The sequence below is a fragment of the Macrosteles quadrilineatus genome, unplaced genomic scaffold (genome assembly GCF_028750875.1).
Source record: "Macrosteles quadrilineatus isolate MER2022 unplaced genomic scaffold, UCM_ALF_1.0 Scaffold_2__2_contigs__length_208266976, whole genome shotgun sequence".
NCBI classification, from domain to species: Eukaryota; Metazoa; Arthropoda; class Insecta; order Hemiptera; family Cicadellidae; genus Macrosteles; species Macrosteles quadrilineatus.
In genome coordinates, this window is record NW_026542595.1 from 35,356,541 (window position 1) to 35,377,422 (window position 20,882).

The 20,882-nt window shown below is 32.3% G+C and overlaps 1 protein-coding gene across 1 annotated transcript; it reads right to left on the minus strand.

Moving 5' to 3' along the window:
• Positions 1-5,779: 5,779 nt before the first annotated feature.
• Positions 5,780-10,516, minus strand: LOC128988054 (endoglucanase-like). The gene is made up of 2 exons (XM_054409237.1): positions 10,384-10,516; positions 5,780-6,858 (listed from the first exon to the last, which is right to left on the minus strand). Exons 1-2 carry the CDS (start codon positions 10,474-10,476, stop codon positions 5,845-5,847), a joined length of 1,107 nt encoding a protein of 368 aa, XP_054265212.1. The 5' UTR covers positions 10,477-10,516; the 3' UTR covers positions 5,780-5,844.
• Positions 10,517-20,882: the final 10,366 nt, after the last annotated feature.

Consider the following 20,882-nt stretch of genomic DNA (forward strand, 5'->3'; position numbering starts at 1 on the left):
CCTGATTGTGATTAGTAGAGGATTACTTGGGATTACTTGCCCAGTGAATGATTGACTGCTCCTAGCTTATGTCTCAGCTGGCCTTAGTATCTCGTAATCTCTAACTGGCCATATAACAGACACGTGATGTCTTAAGGTATAATACGCGTATTTAAGATCGACACTAATAATTATTGAATTTACATTTTTACCCAACTTTTTTATAATTAGTGCTATTGAATTTCCTCGAAGCTATTAACAAACCACACTACCATAGGGGACACGGTAATAGCTTAGTTCAAAATATATACGAAGTGAATTATTTAAGGTTTCCAATATTAGAAAACCGTTGGTCCCACAATAATGAAAATAAAATTATTACCACTAACCCAACACCAAAAAATAACTTTTAAATATTTAAAATATTTTTTATACAGGATGTACCAAGACCAAAGATTGACATCTCACAATGTAATACAAACATATTTCATAATATACATTATCTTAATGATCTTTTCAAAAGTAAAAAAATATAGTGAAATCAGAATTTGGCTATTTTTACTTGATAAAATGGCTGCTCTTTATGACAAAAACTTGGTACTATTTTGAATGTTCCATTATTTTCCTTGAAAATGTAAATATCTCTTCTCTGATTAAAACATTGAAGTTATTATGAGCTAAGATTTAATTGTAATATGCATTATTACATTATCACAAAAACAAGAAAAAAAAACTCCTTTACCTTTAAAATATTCAAACTTCCGATCTTTATTACGGTAATCGTGTAGGATTTAAAATACTAATAAAACTATTATTAGATTGTTTTAGTTTTTGCAATATTTAACATTGAAGCGTTGTTGTACAATTAAACGTTACAGAGAACATGAAAAAAACTGTTTATTTAAAACTACCATGTTATCCTCAAGGGAAATAACATTGTATAGTGCTTGTTTATGGATATTATTTGTTAATTACATTTGGAAAAAAAATACGTTTCACTTCCTCCGGTGCAGCAAACATAAGTACTCTAATTTTGTTTCAATGAAGAATAAATATGTATTTCTTATCAAAATGTCATTCGAAATCTAATCAGACAAATATGTATATTCGCTTAGTCTGCAGGATTGCTGCAGTATATAATATATTGCCTTATTTGAAGTACGATCTACTATTTATTGTTCTATTATGATAACTTAATTATCACATAGAAAATACAAAAAAAATCTGTGAATTTAAAATTTAAAACTAATTTTATAAAGAGAATGAGTAAAGCAAATGGGAATTCGCTTAGTCTGCACTTTTGCAGCAGTGGGGTTATTTTTAAAAGTATTTGAAAAAGCTGTTGTCTGAAATTCAAAAGATAAACTGCATATCTTAAGTTGTCTCATTTTTTTAAATATATAGGGTGTTCAAAAAGGTGGAATCATAGTTTTCGTAGTGATTACTTGGGTCAAAATAAAGAGAAAATATAGAAATTGGCCTTTTCTTTAATCGCTTTACCAACCAGATATTTACCATTTCGTATTTTTTACAATAACACGTTAGAAAAAAAAAAACTCTGACGCAGAATTTCAAAATAGGGGCCATTATAATTTCTTATATTTAAATTACAAAAAAATGGTTTATGTTATGAAAAGATGTGAAGAACACTTTTATTTTGCATTTAATATTTTGTATTATACGACACAAAGTTTTAAAAATTGAATAAAATCTACTAAAATGTCACGACTTTTAGTTGTACGTACAATGATGCAAATCGCATTACCTTAGCCTAATTCTGTCTCATTTTACAACCTAAAAATCTTAATATTCAGTTGTTTTGTATTTTATCTTTTTAAATTGTTGTCGTTTAATAGGAAATTTTAATTGCTAAATAAAAGTGTTTTTTTTACCTTTTCTCATAACATCAGCAATTTCTGTAATTTTCATTTTTTTTTCATTATTATAGCCGTAATTTTAAAATTTTGAACATCAAAGTAACTTTTTTCTGACATGGGATTCTTTCACCATTCATATCAAGTTTCATGAAGATCGGTTGAAACAATTAGAAGATAAAAATGTGTATGTGAAAATTTCAAAATGGCAAATATCTGGTTAATGGAGTGATTTTGGAAAAACTTGTATTTCAAATTTTCTCTTTAATTTGACTCAAGGAATCACTACCATACTTACTTACGTCCCTACCATTTCCCACACACTGTACATGAACATTTGTGTGTTTAATCTTAACCACAAATAAGAACAGCCTAACAGAGAGTTTTTCTTTTACAAACAAAAACCCACAAATATATTCAACCTTGTATTTGACAATGTTTAAGTATATTTTTTCCTTTGTACACAAATACACCTGTCATCTGCTGAATGTTGAGCTTTGAGCGACACCATAAACAAGGCTGGGGCTAGTGTCAGGTACACCACACATGCTTTTTGTCTTTGGACTTTTGGTTAGATGAGCCACGGGGCTGTAAAGGTTTTCCCTTACGAATAACAACAAACAACTCAACCTCTTTGCGTTTAGTGTTTCTTGTTTTGTCCAAATTCCAACACACGCCAGATTATTGTCGTAGCCAACTATTGTATACGTTGCATCACACATTTTTTATACGAGCATAAAAGAATATTCTTATTCTACATAAATTTTGTTAGGTCAAAGACAAGTTAAATGATGTTTCTACTGCATAGTGAGTATCAGAATCAATACATCAGTTCACAAATTTAAGCACAGCTCACAACACAGCAGTGATATGACAGCAGCTATTGTTGTGTGATATATACCCCGTCTGACACTGGCTTATCTCTATTACGTTCAGTGAAATCTGGTATTAATACTGACAATGTTTTACATCTACTAAGCTACTGGTTATAATTATTTCACGAAAGAATACTTTGATAATTTAAAATATGGACTAGACTCTCAAGAAGAATTATCATTAACGTTCCTTTTTCTCACACATTGTGACATACAACGTCAGATACGAAATATTTACCTTATTTTGTCCTTATGTATTCTTAGTTGGTAGTAAACATGATCTTTGAGTTATAATATCAAAATCAGTTTTGAATAAATTCATATAAAATTCAAGCATTAAATAGCGTTCCTTCGTTCAAGAGAAAAATGTTTTGTCAGGCCCCATGGAGCGGATCCGGTGTTTCAGTAGGTGGTAAGTCCGTTATGGCTGTTCTAGCACTTTGACCCCTTTTCCACCATAACAACTTAATAAGTACGCAACAATAAGTAAGGTATACTTTTGCCACTTTCTAATCACGTTCAATTTACATTTTCATTATCACCGTAAAAATATTAATATCTTATACATAGCAATAATTTTTAGATAAAAATTAATAAAATTTTAAAACACGTCAAAAACCGTTTTAAAATCTAGGTGTTGTTTGCTTACGAAATGCCTTTAAAAATAAATAATGTACGAAATACATTACATTGGCTTTAAGTTTAACGAAAAAAAATTCTAATTGTTGTTTGATATGATTCATTTGACCCCACTCTTCTACTCACATTCTCCTATCGACCAATTAACCATCTCCGCCTGTCCTGTCAGGTTTGATGAGAAAATACGTTAAGTGGAAGTTCCCTTAAGCAGTTGATAGGAGTTGTTTTGTGTCTGATACACGTCACAGCGTTTGATGGTATCTCACAACCCAATTCCGTACTCGGAAAATGATAAACCAATAGCTGTCAGTTGGCGCGATAAGTTAATATCAGCCATTCAATTAGCGAAGCAATAATTCCAACAGTCAACCACGTTGCCAAGTGTTTGACATGTTTGATTGAGTTATTAGTTATATCAACCGAACATTACTAATTCCAATCTTTGAACCTGAACAAAAAATACTTAAAAGATTACCAGCTTTTTCGTAATATGTGTTATTTCTGCATGGCTCAGTTCTGTGGACTACTCATTATATAGTTATACATAGTTTTCATATATATTTTTTTAAATAATGAAACATATAACCTAGAATGGCAGCATTTTGTCCAAAAGAACCAAATTTACTTTAGGTAGCTCAGTTTGTTGCTCAGGTGTCTACTTGAGGAACGAGTCAAAACCTTGTAGTCTACCGTCCAATACAAATATCAATCAATTTGATATGTTTTATTTCATATGAAAACTACAACTGATTTTGTGTATTAGCCGATGTGGTGGCAGTTCACTTACCTGGCCAAATACAAATATTGGTACAAATTACCAATATTCTTTTGAGTATCGGTTCTTTTTATGCTTATTGTCCGATATTCCATCAAAACTGAGGTCCTGGAAACATTGACACTATTGCTATATTTTAAGCAATTGTCGTCCTATACTGATAGAATGGCTCGGTTAACAATTAGACTATGAATCATTTTGTTTATATCTCCATAGACAAAATAATATTATATCCTTTACCTGTATTTTATTAGTTACATAATCAAGGCCTAAATATTTTCCACTATTTTCTACTATACAACTCGAAACCTTTTCTATCAAAAAGGCGTGTGATTTTACAGTGTGTAAAACACTGAATTGAAGGGCATAATGTTAACTAAAACAATTATTTGTTATGTAAGATTATTCATAAACGGTAAACTGTATTACTGTAGTCGTGTTTATTATTAATCTGTGGCTATTAATGTTTATTGAAAATTTACAAATACCTATCAATAATTTATAACAGATTTAGGCCTTTTTTGAAGACATTTATCAGTGATTTGGGAGATTTACTTACTTTTGAAATAACTAAGTAACCTTCTGCTTTTGCTAGCTTAATTGTCAAGGTTTTACCTACCTCTTACCGGTAAAGTAAAACAAAAAAATAAAAAATAAAATTTAATATAAAAAGTTTAGTACAGAAATGTTCTTGAAAATTAATTTATAGAGTCTTTGTGGATTCATACAAATACTTGCACTGTAAAAGGAAAATACATATTAAATATATATTACATAAATATTACATAATACAATAAATAAATAAAAAATGTTTTGATAAATGGTGCTGGCTAATGTAACAGCTGGTCTTAGTCAGTAACAAAGCTACACAAGACAGCATATTCCATTTTACACTATATATACTAACCAAACTGATAAAGAATAGTCTTTTTGTAAAACACCCTTCTCTCAAGCAGATAGCTAGGTTGTTTATAATAATTTTACCTTTTATTGTCAGGAAATATTCTACAGGTGACTAATCACAAGTATTCTTGGTACTGTTATCGAATAACATTTTTGTTTATTTATTGGCATGGAACAGGTAAATATTGAAAGTAATTCTAAATTAAAAATTAAAACAATATAAACTAACAATAGCCTACACAAAGCTCCTTACTAACTCCTCTGTTTACGTCTCTGCAGTTTAAGCACTAAAAAGAAGAGGGACTATTATGTGTTCTTGAAATCGCTCCAAAATGTATTCTCTTTTGACAATACTTTAAGAGTTTTCTTCATTTCTGAAATGTCACTTGATACTTTTTTTATGGAAAATTTATAACTTCTTCCTTCAATAAGTATATACAAACCTACCAATGGGTTCTAATTGTTCAACCCACTGCTTTTTTCCTCCTCTTTTTTCAGAAATATGTGCTTTTTTAACTAGGCATCTGAAAAATGTTAAAAAAAAAACTTATTTTACCAATGTATCTAGTGTTTTACACTCACATTAATTTAATGCAGTTACTGTAAACAAGGCAAACCAACATTTTGTCACACAAAATATTCTTTACATAGCGCAAAAGATTTAAGAGAGTATTATTTGAATTAAGTCAAACCCAATATTACAAGTAGTGTTGTAAAGGAAGTATAGAACATAGTGAGATATAATTATTTTAATTGATTTGTTTATGAATTATCACAAAGCACATAACAAATATTACGTTTATTGGTGTGCAACCTTTGCCAAGAAGTTTTTAAATCCGATTCCGAATTTAGTTGGTTCTCCATCATAGTTTTTGACCAGGGAAGGGCCGTCCTTACAATTCCAGTTGTTCCACGTCCACCCAAGGTAACTGATTCCTCTTTCTTCCAGATAAGGCATCAATTTATCAATGTACTGATGAGAACAATCATTTTCTCCAATCTCTCCGACAATAACGGGATGTGTCTTGATAATCGTTCCAATTCCCTTGTCCCAACATTTTTTGTCGATGCAAGAGTTGAAGTTGTAGCTATGCATGGAAGCAGCAACGTTGTATGCAGGATCATAGGGAAGATAATTTGTCCAGCCTTCCAAATCGTTTGCAAAGTTCAGTCCACCGAGCATAATAAGGTTCTTCGCTCCAGTGTTACGGACAGCATACACCAAGTCTTGCATGCCTGCTACTCTATATTCGAAACCAGGACAATCATCACCACCGTTTTTCCAGCAACGCCAGGCTTGGTCACGGTCTTCTATAGCTCTGTCAGGGAATGGTTCGTTAAAGAGGTCGAATATTATCCCTTCATCGCCTTTGAACATATTAGCTACATCTTTCCAAAAGTCTATTGAAACCTCCTGGTTTGGCATTGGCTTTTGACATTTTGCACCATATTCGTAGCAAGCGCCTTGGGCGGGTCCTTTGTACAAGCCTTCAGTCCAATGGAGCTCAACAATAACGTACAAACCATGTCCTCTGAGTTTTTGCACCCATTCTTTTATTTTAGTTTGATAATTATCTCCCGCGTATTCAGCACGAGGGACCCATCTAGCAAACCAGCATCCCTCATTGAGTGGAACACGCACGATGTTTATGTTCCATTTCTTCATGTTTTCAATCGTTGCATCGTCATAGGGACTGTCAAAGATACCATCGCCTTTGATACAAGCGTATTCTGTTCCAGATCTGTTAACTCCTCTCAGCATAGGAAAGTTTTGTTTGCCACGCTGTACTGTAGAGTATACTGCTCCAATCACCTGAAACATGTGTTAAACACAATTAACATTTATTAGGGTACTTGATTTAAGCCTTAAAAACTGATTAACTTTGTTGGAGAATTTTCATTCAACTGAATTCCGTTATAAGAAAGCAACTAGTGTGTATTCAATGGATTGTGAGCTGTTAAACTCAGATTGTGATTCCTATACTAACATGAAACTACTGACTAAAATAATACTAAATTTAGACTCCTAGCTTGTGGCCATTCCAAACGAAGGAAACCGCTTAGACCTGGTAAAATAAAAACCTGATATTTATTGAACATGATCACTATCACCAACATGTTCAACGACACACATTGCATAGTCCACCCAAAATTTATCTTACTGGTTGGATAAAAATCACAATTTTCAAATTTTGTTTAACTAGGATAAAATTTTTAATTATGATAAATATTTTTACAAGATTACTAAGAAGTTAATTTACACATCAGGAACTACTGATGCTACATCAAAAGAATCCGTTTTCATTAAAAATACGTTATCTGTTATAAACACTTATTAATAAAAAAACCTAATTATTTACAGTTAATCAAAGTAAATTAATCATGTATTATTCTGACAAAGCGATCTTTCCAGAAATCAGTCGATTTATATTGTTTCCGAACATCGCGTTCATAGCTGAATATAGATATTTTCTTGCTTTTGTTACATTAATGAGAATTGTGGTAATTAAAGATTGTACTCGGTAAGAAAACTTCGTGCTGTTTAAAATTGCCTTGTTTTTTTTTTATTAATGAAGTGGTTTTCAATAAATCACCCTTCCTAAATAATTCATCATACCTAATTTGGAAACCCCAACCTAAATAACTACAGCCAATTAGAAATGACTATAAAAATAAAAGGGAACAGCAATCTGACACATAATTTCCACTATTAGTTTTGTCAACGACCCTTATCATGGATAAGCGATGAGAGTAACTACGATATTTAATAGGTAAAAATCACAAAGAAATTTGAATTCTCCGTTATTTTATGGGGTTTTATAGAAAAAACCCTATTAAAAAATAAAATTTTAGAAATAAAAAAAAAACTGGAGATACCATAGATTAACCTACGTAACAAATTTCATTAAAATTGGACTATAGTTATGGTCTGTAGCTCTATACACATCCACACATACAGCACACACCACCGTAATCCCACACACGGGCAGACATCATTTTGAAAACTACTTTTTTGGCTTGAGGGGGACCCAAAAATGTATACAGGGTGGAACGAAGTTAGTGTTAAAAAATGTTATGTGTTAAACTACTAAGTATTGGTGACAAAATGGCATTTAAGTTTCCATACCCTCACAGGTAGGGAATAACAGACAATTAAAAATTTTTCAAAATATTTGTACTTACTTACATAAAATGGCCATAAGTGCATTAAACATTGTTTTTATTCCAAATTCATTGTCATTTTCAGAATCCTTGTTAAATTTCCAATAGTAATAGTACAGATTCATTGAGATTATTCATCTGCATAAGCCCTTATTTGGCCATGGAAGTTTGAACTTGTGATTTTTTATAAAAAAGTAATAACTTTTTCCGAAGTTTTTCTATACTACACTGGACTGTAGAGAGTGTCAAATATTACTAAAAACATCTGCAGTTAATAACCTTTAAAATGATGTATAAACATCTACTGTTCCTTTGATTTGTCGTTCTCAAATTTAAGAGTTTCTCATGAAAAACACGGAACGGCTAATGTTTAATTTCCTTTAAAAAACATGTAATTTGCTTAAATAATATGGCAATAGCTGCAATAACAGTTATATTTGAATAGGGTCTATTGTAATTTTTAGAATTCTTGTGAGATTTATTGTAAGAATATTAAAGATCTATTAGGATTAACATCCATATAAACGTATGTTTTGTGAAAACATGTTAAATTAGTTTTATTTTTATTTTTTGAATACAATGAATATTGTTTTAAGTTACACATGGTACATTTAACTTAAGATTTTTTTCTAAGCGTAAGCAAATACTTCCAATGGAGTAGGCTAGTCTATAAAATTATGTAGATACTACACTTTACAATGTTGTCAATATGTTCACCGAAAACCGAAAATTAACCTAAGTATAGTATACCAATTAATTGATTGTAGTGCTTAGACACATGTTAATGGAAATAACTCAGTCAAGAGATATATTTCTTAACCAAAATAATTGTTAACACCTCAAAAATACTTAGTTTTAGTTATTTATACAAAAACTAAAAGTTAATTCTAAAACGCACAATATTCGAAACTTAAATAACTGTTCCTTACTTCCTTGACGTTTTAATAGTTGCCTTCTATTTGATGCCAACTACTTGAGTTTTTTTTTTCAAAATCTCCTCCGTTTTCCCAGATACACAGCCAAGCTTTTTTTGCACGTGGCACCAACAGTAACATTAAAAAACAACGTTCCTCTGACTAGCACATCTGTATTCATTATCCAGTAGTTAATTTTCTGATTATCTTCCACTAAAGATGAGTAGACCAAGTACTCTACATACCGGTAACACACAAAGCAAGTCCAGTGGACTTAGGTCTGGCGACCTGGCATGCCAGCAAACCCCACCATATGACCCATCATTATCATTCTTATCATTCAAGTTGTGTATTTTGCTTTAAACCAATCTCGCACATTGGTTGAATGTGGTAAACGATATTTAATTTATTCCAATAAATAAGAAGAAAACCCCCAAAATGAAAATTCATCACAAAACATAGGTTCATAAAGTGTTAATCCTAACAATTCCTCAATATTCTTATTAGGAATTTTACAAGGATTCTGAAAATTGCAATTATACCCATTTAAACATGATTTTTAAAGCAGCTGCTGCCATACCATAAAAGCCGATACATGTTTTTTTAAAGGAAATTAAACATTAGCCGTTCCGTGTTTTTGATGAGAAACTCTTAAATTTGAGAACGACAAATCAAAGGAACAGTAGATGTTTATACATCATTTTAAAGGTTATTAACTGCAGAAGTTTTTAGTAATATTTGACACTCTCTACAGTCCAGTGTAGTATAGAAAAACTTTGGAAAAAGTTATTACTTTTTTATAAAAATCACAAGTTCAAACTTCCATGGCCAAATAAGGGCTTATGTAGATGAATAATCTCAATGAATCTGTACTATTACTATTGGAAATTTAACGAGGATTCTGAAAATGACAATGAATTTGGAATAAAAACAATGTTTAATGCACTTATGGCCATTTTATGTAAGTAAGTACAAATATTTTGAAAAAATCTTAAATTGTCTGTTATTCCCTACCTGTGAGGGTATGGAAACTTAAATTGGTGCCAATTTGTCACCAATACTTAGTAGTTTAACACATAAAATTTTTTAACACTAACTTCGTTCCACCCTGTATATTCACTTAAAACTCAAACTCGAAAGTTTTGACGAAAAACTCGAAAGTTTTGACGAAAAACTCGAAAGTTTTGACGAAAATAATACTTTCTACATATACTATATATATGGGGAGAAAGTAAAAACAAAAAATAATAACAAATACTTACGGAGAGAATACATATTATAGTGATCCTCATTGCGTATGATCCGTATGATACTCGTTGGAATCTACAGAAGCTTTGAACGGCATTCAACAGCATATAAACTAAGGGGCAAACAAGAACCCGCCAATCACTCGAGTTGTATCAAGTGTGTGTGTCTGTTGCCGTTGACATTTTACAAACAATGTTCTTTATTTATGCGTCTAAAGATGCTGAACTGTAGGCAAACGTGCCTGTTAAGGAAAGAAGAACGTAAAAACGTGAAGGAATAAAGAATCAATATGTTCCAAAAAGTACCCTTGTTCACAGTAGTTCGTGATTTTACTTTGTACATTTAAATTTGATCATATGCCAATAGGCTTGACAACCGTTACCGGTAATACCAATATGAGATAGCCGTTCTGTTTATTTCTAATCGATTTGGAAATAGACAACCAAACCCTAGCAAAGCTATTAAAAATAGGTCTAGTCAAAAGCTTACTGCAATTTTGTCATATTTAATTCATTGTAATCAACATAGAAAGTGTCACTACGGAAAGGCGTAGTCTTTTTTATTGTATGTTTTTACATATTATTATAACTAATTATTTGATATCATGGCAACAATCTTCACCTAAAGAAGCTAGACTATTTTACCTAACGAATACCAATGTAACCAACGGCAAGATGTTAGCTACTTTATTAAATACTGTTGTTTGCATAAATTAAAAGTCCTATATTGGCACACACAACGTATATTAAACTCAAGTATGCATGAACTATGTACGTGTATGCCAACACAGCATGGGCTGACGACAAATCGATTGTTGTACACCAACACTAGTTGATAATTGCACATTTACTCTAGGGACCAGAGCCAATTTCATTCGAGTTACAACGCCATGCATGGACCGTGCATTAGAGTGTTGACTTGCATATCAAACCACGCTGATAAAGAAACACTTATAGTTGAATTCGTCAATAATAAAAGGTTAACGTCATACATTTCATTATAAATACATACGTGATACATAATTGTAGTTTTATCACTAGGAACGAAAGTGGCTCTTTTTGGTACTCAATCGAGTTTTACAAGAGAGGCGCAGCCGAGAATGGAAATACGATTAAGTGGCATAAGTCACTTTCGCTCCGTGTGATGAACTGAGGAAATAACAAAATTAGTTTACATATTTTGAGGTTATACAAAGTTGCATCAATGCTTACATTTCTGTTTTATACAAACATAACTTAAAATATTGTGTGATTAGCAGTGTTTTCATAATGCTGATAACATTTTGAGGTTATCCTACCGAATATGTACAAAACTGGTTTCTCCTCTTTGCAGTTACCCGAAAACTATTATTTTATTTTGCTGACAATTTATAGAACTACAAACAGCTACTTTCTGGACATTATACACAGATATTTATGTGGGCAATCTTTGGGCTAAATTTTGGCTGTATCAGTTTAGTATTTTAACCTTGATAGCTGCACAGACATACACCCAAACAGATAGACATACAACACCTCAACATTATAAAAGTATAGATAGCACAATATTCATTGTTCATTTGAGGTCCGGTTTGCGGCATTGTTTTTAGTTAAACAATCTTTAATTTGATATACATACCAATCTATGCTTATCTTAAATATTTTAAACTTGCTCCCTATGGGCTGTTTCCAATAGTTTACATTCAATCACCACGTACAAAAAAGCTATATTACTATTACCAGTAATCATACGGCAAATTTGGCTGTATTATCTCTTGTAATTTCAAAGCTATAAAGTGCTCCAAAGGCGTAATTGTCACCCTATATTCTGGACCATCTCTATAAAATGGTTTCATAGAACAAGGTAAATTTGATTGTAGATTTTGCTCACTTGATTGGTCTATAAATTGAAACCCACCGTAGAGTAGGCATGAAAGGCTCAGGTTCTTTCTAACACTTGCCAGTTATTTTGTTAACGGGACACAAACTTTTTTCAAATACGATCATTTCTAAGACTGATTAGTCACATGAGTATTTCCAATTCTAATTCCATCGTCGTACTATTATTGTGAGGTTATTAGGATTTCATGGAAAAAAGAAATACGAGTTAAAAAATATAATACATGTTACCAGTCATAAAAAATACAATATCTACAAAATATTTAAACTGAACTTTCTGGAGTTCAACAACGTTTATGTATATATTTTATATAAACCAGTTGATAAATGGCTATTGATGAGACGAGAGAAGAAAGTAGTTATTTATTGAGCCTTTAGTTACTTGACAGCTCACACAAGGAGCCCATTAAAGCGTCTTAAGAAGTGACTCGCTGACAGGGAGAACATTTTTCGGTGTAAAAAATAAAAAAATAAACCGTTTAAGGACTTTAAAAGTAATTAAAAGAAAATTCCGGAACAACAACAATATTAAAATGCTATTGTTGACTAATGATTATTCCCGCATCACTGAAACCATCACATGTTTAATTTAGGAAGCAATTAAACATTTTGTGTAATAAACTATGCGTGCTTTTGATAAATTAAGAACTTCCCCGATGGTTCTGCAATATTTATCAGACACGCTAAAAGAATGCAATAAACGTCTGAAGAAAAAACACTCACCATCAATCACTTGACTTTATTAATAAAATGTTTAAATGCAGGATGAAACAAAACAAGCCTAACAATGAATGCCCAATTTCAAATTTGGTACTCTACATCAACATATACATCATATGCAGATCTAAATCATGCAGGGACTATTATACCAAATTTGATAATTATAGGTCATATATTTTTTGACAGATAGTGATCATCTGTCAGTGAATTGTATTTGCATAGTATATCTATATCACATATCATTTATATAATATAACATCTATATCATACATAATATATTTATAAAAGAGGAAGTATATATATTTATATTTGATCGTTATGGACTCCAAACCGCTTAACAGATTGTAATGAAACTTTCAGGCATTATTACGCATTATTCAATGATGGTTTGTGTGAAGTTTGGTGCAGATCCGTCAAAAGGGTTCCACCCCAGGGGCTCTGGAGCTTCCCATGTTAACCTTATGAGTACTTATATTTAAATGGAATTGAAGAATTCAACAAAACAACTTGATTCTGTGATGTTCCATAGCTTTAAAAAGTAATAGGTTTACCAACAAGGTGCAGCAGTACTTTTTTTTTGTTTTTATGACAACAGATCATTTGCAACCAAAAGGTGAGTGAGCGTAGCGACCGAATTTCAATCTTTACCAGCAATTTCAACCTGGAGGCGAATCAGCGTAGCGAACCAGCTAAACCTGAAGGCAAGTGAGCGATGCGAACAAGCTCATCTTGAAAATGAACGAGCATTTGACAAAAACCACATTAGGACAGGACGACGTCTGTCGGGCCAGCTAGTAATATTATAAAGATAGTATGATCATTATATAATTAGCGATGGATGTCATTATCATTAATATTGTTTTACTGAATTAAACTCTTTTATAGTTTACTATATACGGAAATCCCGATACTCATTACTGCTTCTTAATTAATTTTTGTAATGTTTAAAAGTGTTTCCTATCATTTATGATCGTATTTTTACAATCCTTATTGTGTCTCGTAAAAATATATTTTCAAAACCTGTTATAAAACTTGCAAAATATTTATTAATTTCCAAGTGTGTTCCAAATATGATTTTCAAATACAGTGAAATAATTAGCTAGAATCATTATTTTACCAGACATTTTCGGTAGTTACAAGACCTTCGAACAGTTCAAGGTCTAAGAAACCTACAGGTAACTAAAAAACGTCTCTCTTGGCTGGCAAGAAATTTCTAATTCTGTCACTAATAGGCAATTATTGTTTGCAGTGCCCTTCGTATCTTTCGAGGCATGTAACAACAGTTGAGTCGGGGTTTTTATTGGAAAAACATATTATTAGTGGAGAAACGACTTAAGGATAAGGTTTAAAATTGAAATTGAATTGTAAAATTTGAAAGTTTATTTTAATCGCCATAATTTTAAAATGATATGCTGATTTACATATAATGCTATAATATTTAGTATAGTTTTGACCTTGTAACTATTTTCCTACAAATATTTCTTGTAAACGTTTGTTTTAGTGGTATGATTTTAATATTGAAAATAGAAGTAAAGCTTAGCTTATAGGGAATGAAAAATGTTATTCATAGTAAGTAGGGATATGTATATTTGCAAGAACAATATACGGTAGGTAATTTTAAATAGAAACAGGTTTTCCACGTAAGAAGCTACGATTTTTAAGCGAATTCTGATTTACACTGTTCCTTTAAAAAATATCTTTGAAAGGATTTATGGCACGACATATTTTTGTATCTTAGCAATCTGAGATAAGAACTAGTAAACCTCTGGTTTCAGTACATTCTGTATCTAAAACAAACATTTTACTGTTATTTCTTGGTTTTGGTTTTGTAGGAAAAGCTTGAATTTAAGCATTATGAGACCAACGGTTTGTCTCATATCAATAGCGGACACATTGTGATTTACCCTGTATATATAACTTTTATCATTTCCAAATATATTTACCATTTAAAATGAGTCAACCACTTTTTAACAGCACTTTTCACTATCGTAGCTAGCGTGATGTAACTTTGTACTACGTTCTGTAGCTCTATCTTCATTATTTTTTGAAATATTTAACTGTTCCGGGACCTTTTCCCACCCTGTATTCTTGAAACAATGGGTTAAAGGTTCGAGAACTTAAAAATCCTAAAATCTTTACATAAGAGCTTCCCTAGTTATCATTTTATCTTTAGTTATCATTTTCTAAACATTATCATTTTTACCTTTTTTTAACAAGGACTTTTTTTAAACTTCAGAATCAACTTAAATTTTGACACACTCACTGTTGCATGAAAATAATTGATTCAGGTGTACAGCACAAGAAATCTCTTTGTGTAAACATATTTGACACTTAGAATACATATGTGTGTTGTTATTCATATGTGTTTGAAAACATTAGGTGTTAGAATATTATTTGTTGAGTTTTTGTTGGTAAACATTCTGAATCTGGATTTATGGTAAAAGCTACCTAATAAAGCATTTGTCTTATTAAAACTATAATTTAATTTAACTTACGATAACACTACAATATGTGTGACAGTTTTTCCAAACCATAATTAAATAGCAAGAAATGCTAAATAAAAAGGAGACTAGGTCGATGTTACTGTACGTAATAATTAGGTGCGTAAGTATTAAAGACTCGTAGTAGTTCTGTACTGTTTAAAACTGATTTTAGATTGCCAAAACTGCACTTCTTTTATTTTAACTGGCAAGAAAAGTCTCACTGAACAAAAAATCAACTGAAATTGTATCATCATAGCTTTGAGTAAAACTCTGCAGAATTCCTATGTAAAATACTATCATAGTTTTCCCCGCAGTAAAAGATAACGTTGATATAAGTTGCTTTTAATTTATATTAATAAATAATGAATAAAAAACCGGTTAAACATTGTTTTTTTTTATAACAATACGTTTCTAAAATAAGGTTTATGTTAGAACATACATAATAGTTGGTGTTATATGATTTAAAAATAACCCACTATAATAATATGAAATGTTTCATAGAATACTTATTAATTTAATGACTTGATAGTAAAAACAGATTTATTAGTTAGTTATTGAGTTCTTGCCCCTAACTCAATGAAACGGGTGCCTTGACTGAACTAAAGATACCTATAATTTTTCCCATTTAACTTAAACTGCTGATCTTTCAATAAATAAATATGAACTGTAAATCTTACTCTTACGTTTGGCATTTCTCTTTGATAAACTCTTTGCTTGAACCACCTTGAATATCTAATCTGATAATATTTGTCACAATAGAACTGATATTTTTGTGAAGGTAAAGTAATGCAAACAGGTTTCAATCCAAGAGATTGAACCCAGCAAACAAGCTCAAAGGTTTCAGGTAAATACTCTTACATGCATGGTGTTTGAGGATTTGAACGTGAATCTTTTGATGCTACGTAACCGTATTATCAAATGTTTGATACATATAACAAGATATATTTTTTCTCTCTGATACTTTCTTTGGTCAATATTTCTCCCAAAGCGTTTGGCGTCAAAATGTTCTGTGTTTTTCGTAATTTGAATATTTGTTATTCTTGGGTCATGATAACTGTAAGGCGGTAATAAAATTTGCATTTTTAGATTATTTTTAACTACAATCCGAATTACTGTCTTACGACCCCTCAACTGCTGTTCAGACCAACTCAACATTATCCGGGACTTTCTATGATAATCGACGTGCGTTTTTATCCGATATAAGAGTACTACTGTGCTTCTATGTTCTTCTAACTTTTTAACAAGCGATTATATTGTGTTTGCACTAGGTTAGGTATCGTTGCACGGTATATTAAAACTGCCAGCAAAATGTCTTTGCGTAACCATCATATTATATATATATATATATATATATATATATATATATATATATATATGCATATATTAAGGCTTTTTTTTACAATTATGAAGTTTCTTTTCAATTGGTCTAAGAAAGACCAAATAACTATCATACTAGTAAGATATCTCTATTAATAGATAAATATAATATATAATTTCATTATATTCTAGAAAACTTGAGTTTTTCCTATTTAAATTTATTTCTAAAAAGAGGTTGGCAGCCTCTTTACCTTGCATTTTCCCGTCCATACGAGCCACTGAGGCCTGTGGGTATATATATATACTCATACATCTAAATACAGTAGGTATAGTCAATTAGAGAAACGTTTTTCAGCAAAGCAAGGGGTCATCCGATACAGCACAAGCTTTAATTGTACTTAAAAAAGTAGTGGGAAGTACTAGAGAATCCGAACCCACGACATTGGTATTAAAGCCCGACGTCTAACGGAGCTACCGACTGAGCCACCGACTCACCAACTAAACTACTGGCATACCAGTTAATTGGAAAGCGTATACTGCCTTATAATCAGTTTATGTTTTTTTATTCGTCTCAGAATCAGATCTTTACTGAAGTAAGGTATACTTTCAACATCACCCCCTATATTTTATCTTTGTCTTATACCAGCTCTAACTTCATAGTAGAAGTAGTCAAGTACTGTCATTACCTTCCGTATTTTAACTACTTATACATATGATAGAATTTTATTACCTTAACACCCTTACATCCTCATGTTAGGAGTGTCGCCAGTTTTTAAATCAAATTCGTCGTAGTTGATGTGAGCCACAGACAGATTTCTAATTTTTCTCGATTACACTAGGAATTTTACCAAGTCAAACTAATGGAACGTTTTATTTTTAGTTATAGCAACTATTATATGTCAACAACAAAAAATAAGAGATAAAATATAATTTTATATGCTAGCAAATTTTGTGACTGGCTCTCTCAACTGCATTTTATTTTATAAAAAATTGGTGACAGCTGGTTCGTATAGATGGGATGTCTTCTTTAGTATCCAATAGTCAATGTTTTTCTCAAAATGCCCTATCATGTATTTCCTGCAACTTTGTAAATACAATTGTGCGCATTTTAAAAGAATCACATAAAGATAGAGTAAAGATTTAACACAAACGTGAAATATATTTGACAACTTTAATTCTTGGGATTGCTGTAAATGCTCGTTTAACGTTACACGTTATTGGTTACGACTTTTAAAATCTTAACCTTAGAAAGGAATAATACATTAATGAGTTCACCATGAGTGTTGTTAATTATAATTCGACATCCCTAATAAATAAATAAAAAATACTGTTAAAATTCTTGATGAGCCCACGGTATAACGGTAGAACTGATTATTTGTTGGTGACAAATAACCTTAATATAAACATAAAAACCCAAAATGTATAACTTATTTTGTTGTAACAGGAGCTTATAGATATGTAGGGGTTTATAAGGTTGTATTTTAAAAACTAAACGTAACAAAAATTACCATAGTATCGTTGAATGAATGAATGAAAAAAGAACTATTGTCATTATAACTATTGAGACAGTAAAAGCATTTTTATTTAAAATAGTTTTTGATCATACCAGTGTGATCCAAAACTAATCACAAACAGTTCTTCGATTTAAAAACAAACTTTTGTAATTTATTTACTCGTTTTGAAAATAAACATATAATATTTCAATACATAATTCTTAATACTACTTTATTTCAAGACTGCTGCAAAATTCGGATTGGGCTCAAAATTGCTACTGAAATTATATTGTACTGTGCTAAGAGAATTGCTGAGTAAAATAATTGATTACTTTTACACCTACGTCCAATAGGGATTTTTGACAAAGCTAATCAAACTAAAACAACAACAAAAATTATACTTTTGGTGCTGCATTATATAAAAGTTTTGTCTTTAGATTTTTATCCAAATGCTGAATTTGTGACACAAAAGCTGAATGTTTACAGCTGTTATGTTAAGCAAATTATTTTATGCCAAAAGCTAGTTTAGAATCTTAGCGTCGGCTGCTAGACTTTTTAAAAATTAAAACTTAATTTCTAAGAAACTGGGGCCCTAAACTAAAAGTATGGCTTCGACATTCCCTAGTTCTCAAAATTATCTTTCTTTTAACACAAATATCATAAAAATCCGTCGAGTGGTTGATTCAGAATCGTGAAATAAAAAAACACTGTTTCGTTTTAATATTATAGATAATACTCATAAGGTTAACATGGGGAACTACAGAGCCACTGGGGCGGAGCCCGAAAGGATTTTTGAAATTAGAATATGCCTATATGTTAATCGGGAATGTAAGCTATCATCATGCCAAATTTCAGCCCAATCCGTCCAGCGCTGCGTGCTTGAACTTCAAACACACAAACAAACAAACAAACAAGCACACAATCTTTCACATTTATAATATTAGTAAGATTTTTTTTCTAACAGCTGTTGCTTGTTTTTGTAAAAATGTTCAATTTTGACTATTTTATGATTCAACACACTTCTTTATTCGTTTGTAAAGTAAAACTTATCAAAATATTCGTTCATATAGTGGTGATATTATTTCATACAGATTAAACATCGCTATATATTGGTGACGCCGACGTGATGTTTTCAACTGACCTCCAGGCTCCACATTGACACCTTTCATCTTTTGCATGTCCTGCTTGTTGGAGTGGGCAGGCAGGATGTTGGGCTGACTACTATCCAGGGTAACCTGACTGATGAGCAGCGTCTGGTTGGTGGTGGTTGGGATGGTGGCGCAAGACGGGAACGATTTAGGTTGTCCCTGGGTGAGCTTGCCCTGTGTGATCATGTGAGAGGCCAGTTGGTTGGGCTGGAAAGGTTTTCCAGCGGCCATAACCTGGATGGAGCCCTCAGGGTTCATGCCGGCCGGGTGTAGATTTATGTTGCCCGGCATCAGTAGTTGGCCACCCTGTGTGCTGTACATCTGCGGAAGATATGGCTGCTGAATAACCTGAACCTGAATAGACTGAGGCTGCTGAGATAATGCCTGCTGAACTTGAGCTTGGGCTTGGGCTTGGGCTTGGGCCTGAGCCTGAGCTTGAGCTTGTTATTGAGCAACCAACTGTTGCTGTTGTGCTTGTTTTTTTTTTTTTTTTTTTTTGCTGCTGCTGCTGTTGTTGATGCTGTTGTTGCTGCTGTTGTTGTTGCTGGTGCTGCTGCTGTTCTTGTTGCTGAACCATTTGTTGCTGGACCATCTGTTGATGTTGCATCTGTTGTTGGTGTTGCAAGGTAACAGTCATAGGTACCTATGATAGGTGGAGGTTTGGGCTGTATTAACTGTTGTTGCTGGTACCGGCTGGCATGAAGCCTATTCAGGTTCTGGTTATTCAGCAGCCATATCTTCCGCAGATGTACAGCACACAGGGTGGCCAACTACTGATGCCGGGCAACATAGCTCTACGCCCGGCCGGCATGAACCCTGGGGGCTCCATCCAGGTTATGGCCGCTGGAAAACCTTTCCAGCCCAACCAACTGGCCTCTCACATGATCACACAGGGCAAGCTCACCCAGGGACAACCTAAATCGTTCCCGTCTTGCGCCACCATCCCAACCACCACCAACCAGACGCTGCTCATCAGTCAGGTTACCCTGGATAGTAGTCAGCCCAACATCCTGCCTGCCCACTCCAACAAGCAGGACATGCAAAAGATGAAAGGTGTCAATGTGGTGGCTGGAGGTCAGTTGAAAACCTCACGTCGGGGTCACCAATATATAGTGATGTTTAATCCGTATGAAATAATATCACCACTATATGAACGAATATTTTGATAAGTTTTATTTTACAAACGAATGAAGAAGTGTGTTGAATCATAAAATAGTCAAAACTGGACATTTTTACAAAAACAAGCAACAGCTTTTAGATAATAAATATTAAAATAACGCGTAGACTAAAGGCAACACAGCTGTGGTTAAGTTGACGCCACATAGTCTTTACTAAAAAAAAGTTTAACATTAACACGTTTAGTTTTTAAAGTTATTTAAAAGCAAAATAATGTTCATAGTCTGGTGCTCTAAGCTATTTTAGCGGTTATATGAACTACTATTGTCCTAGAGTTATGGACCTACCATTGTTATTGT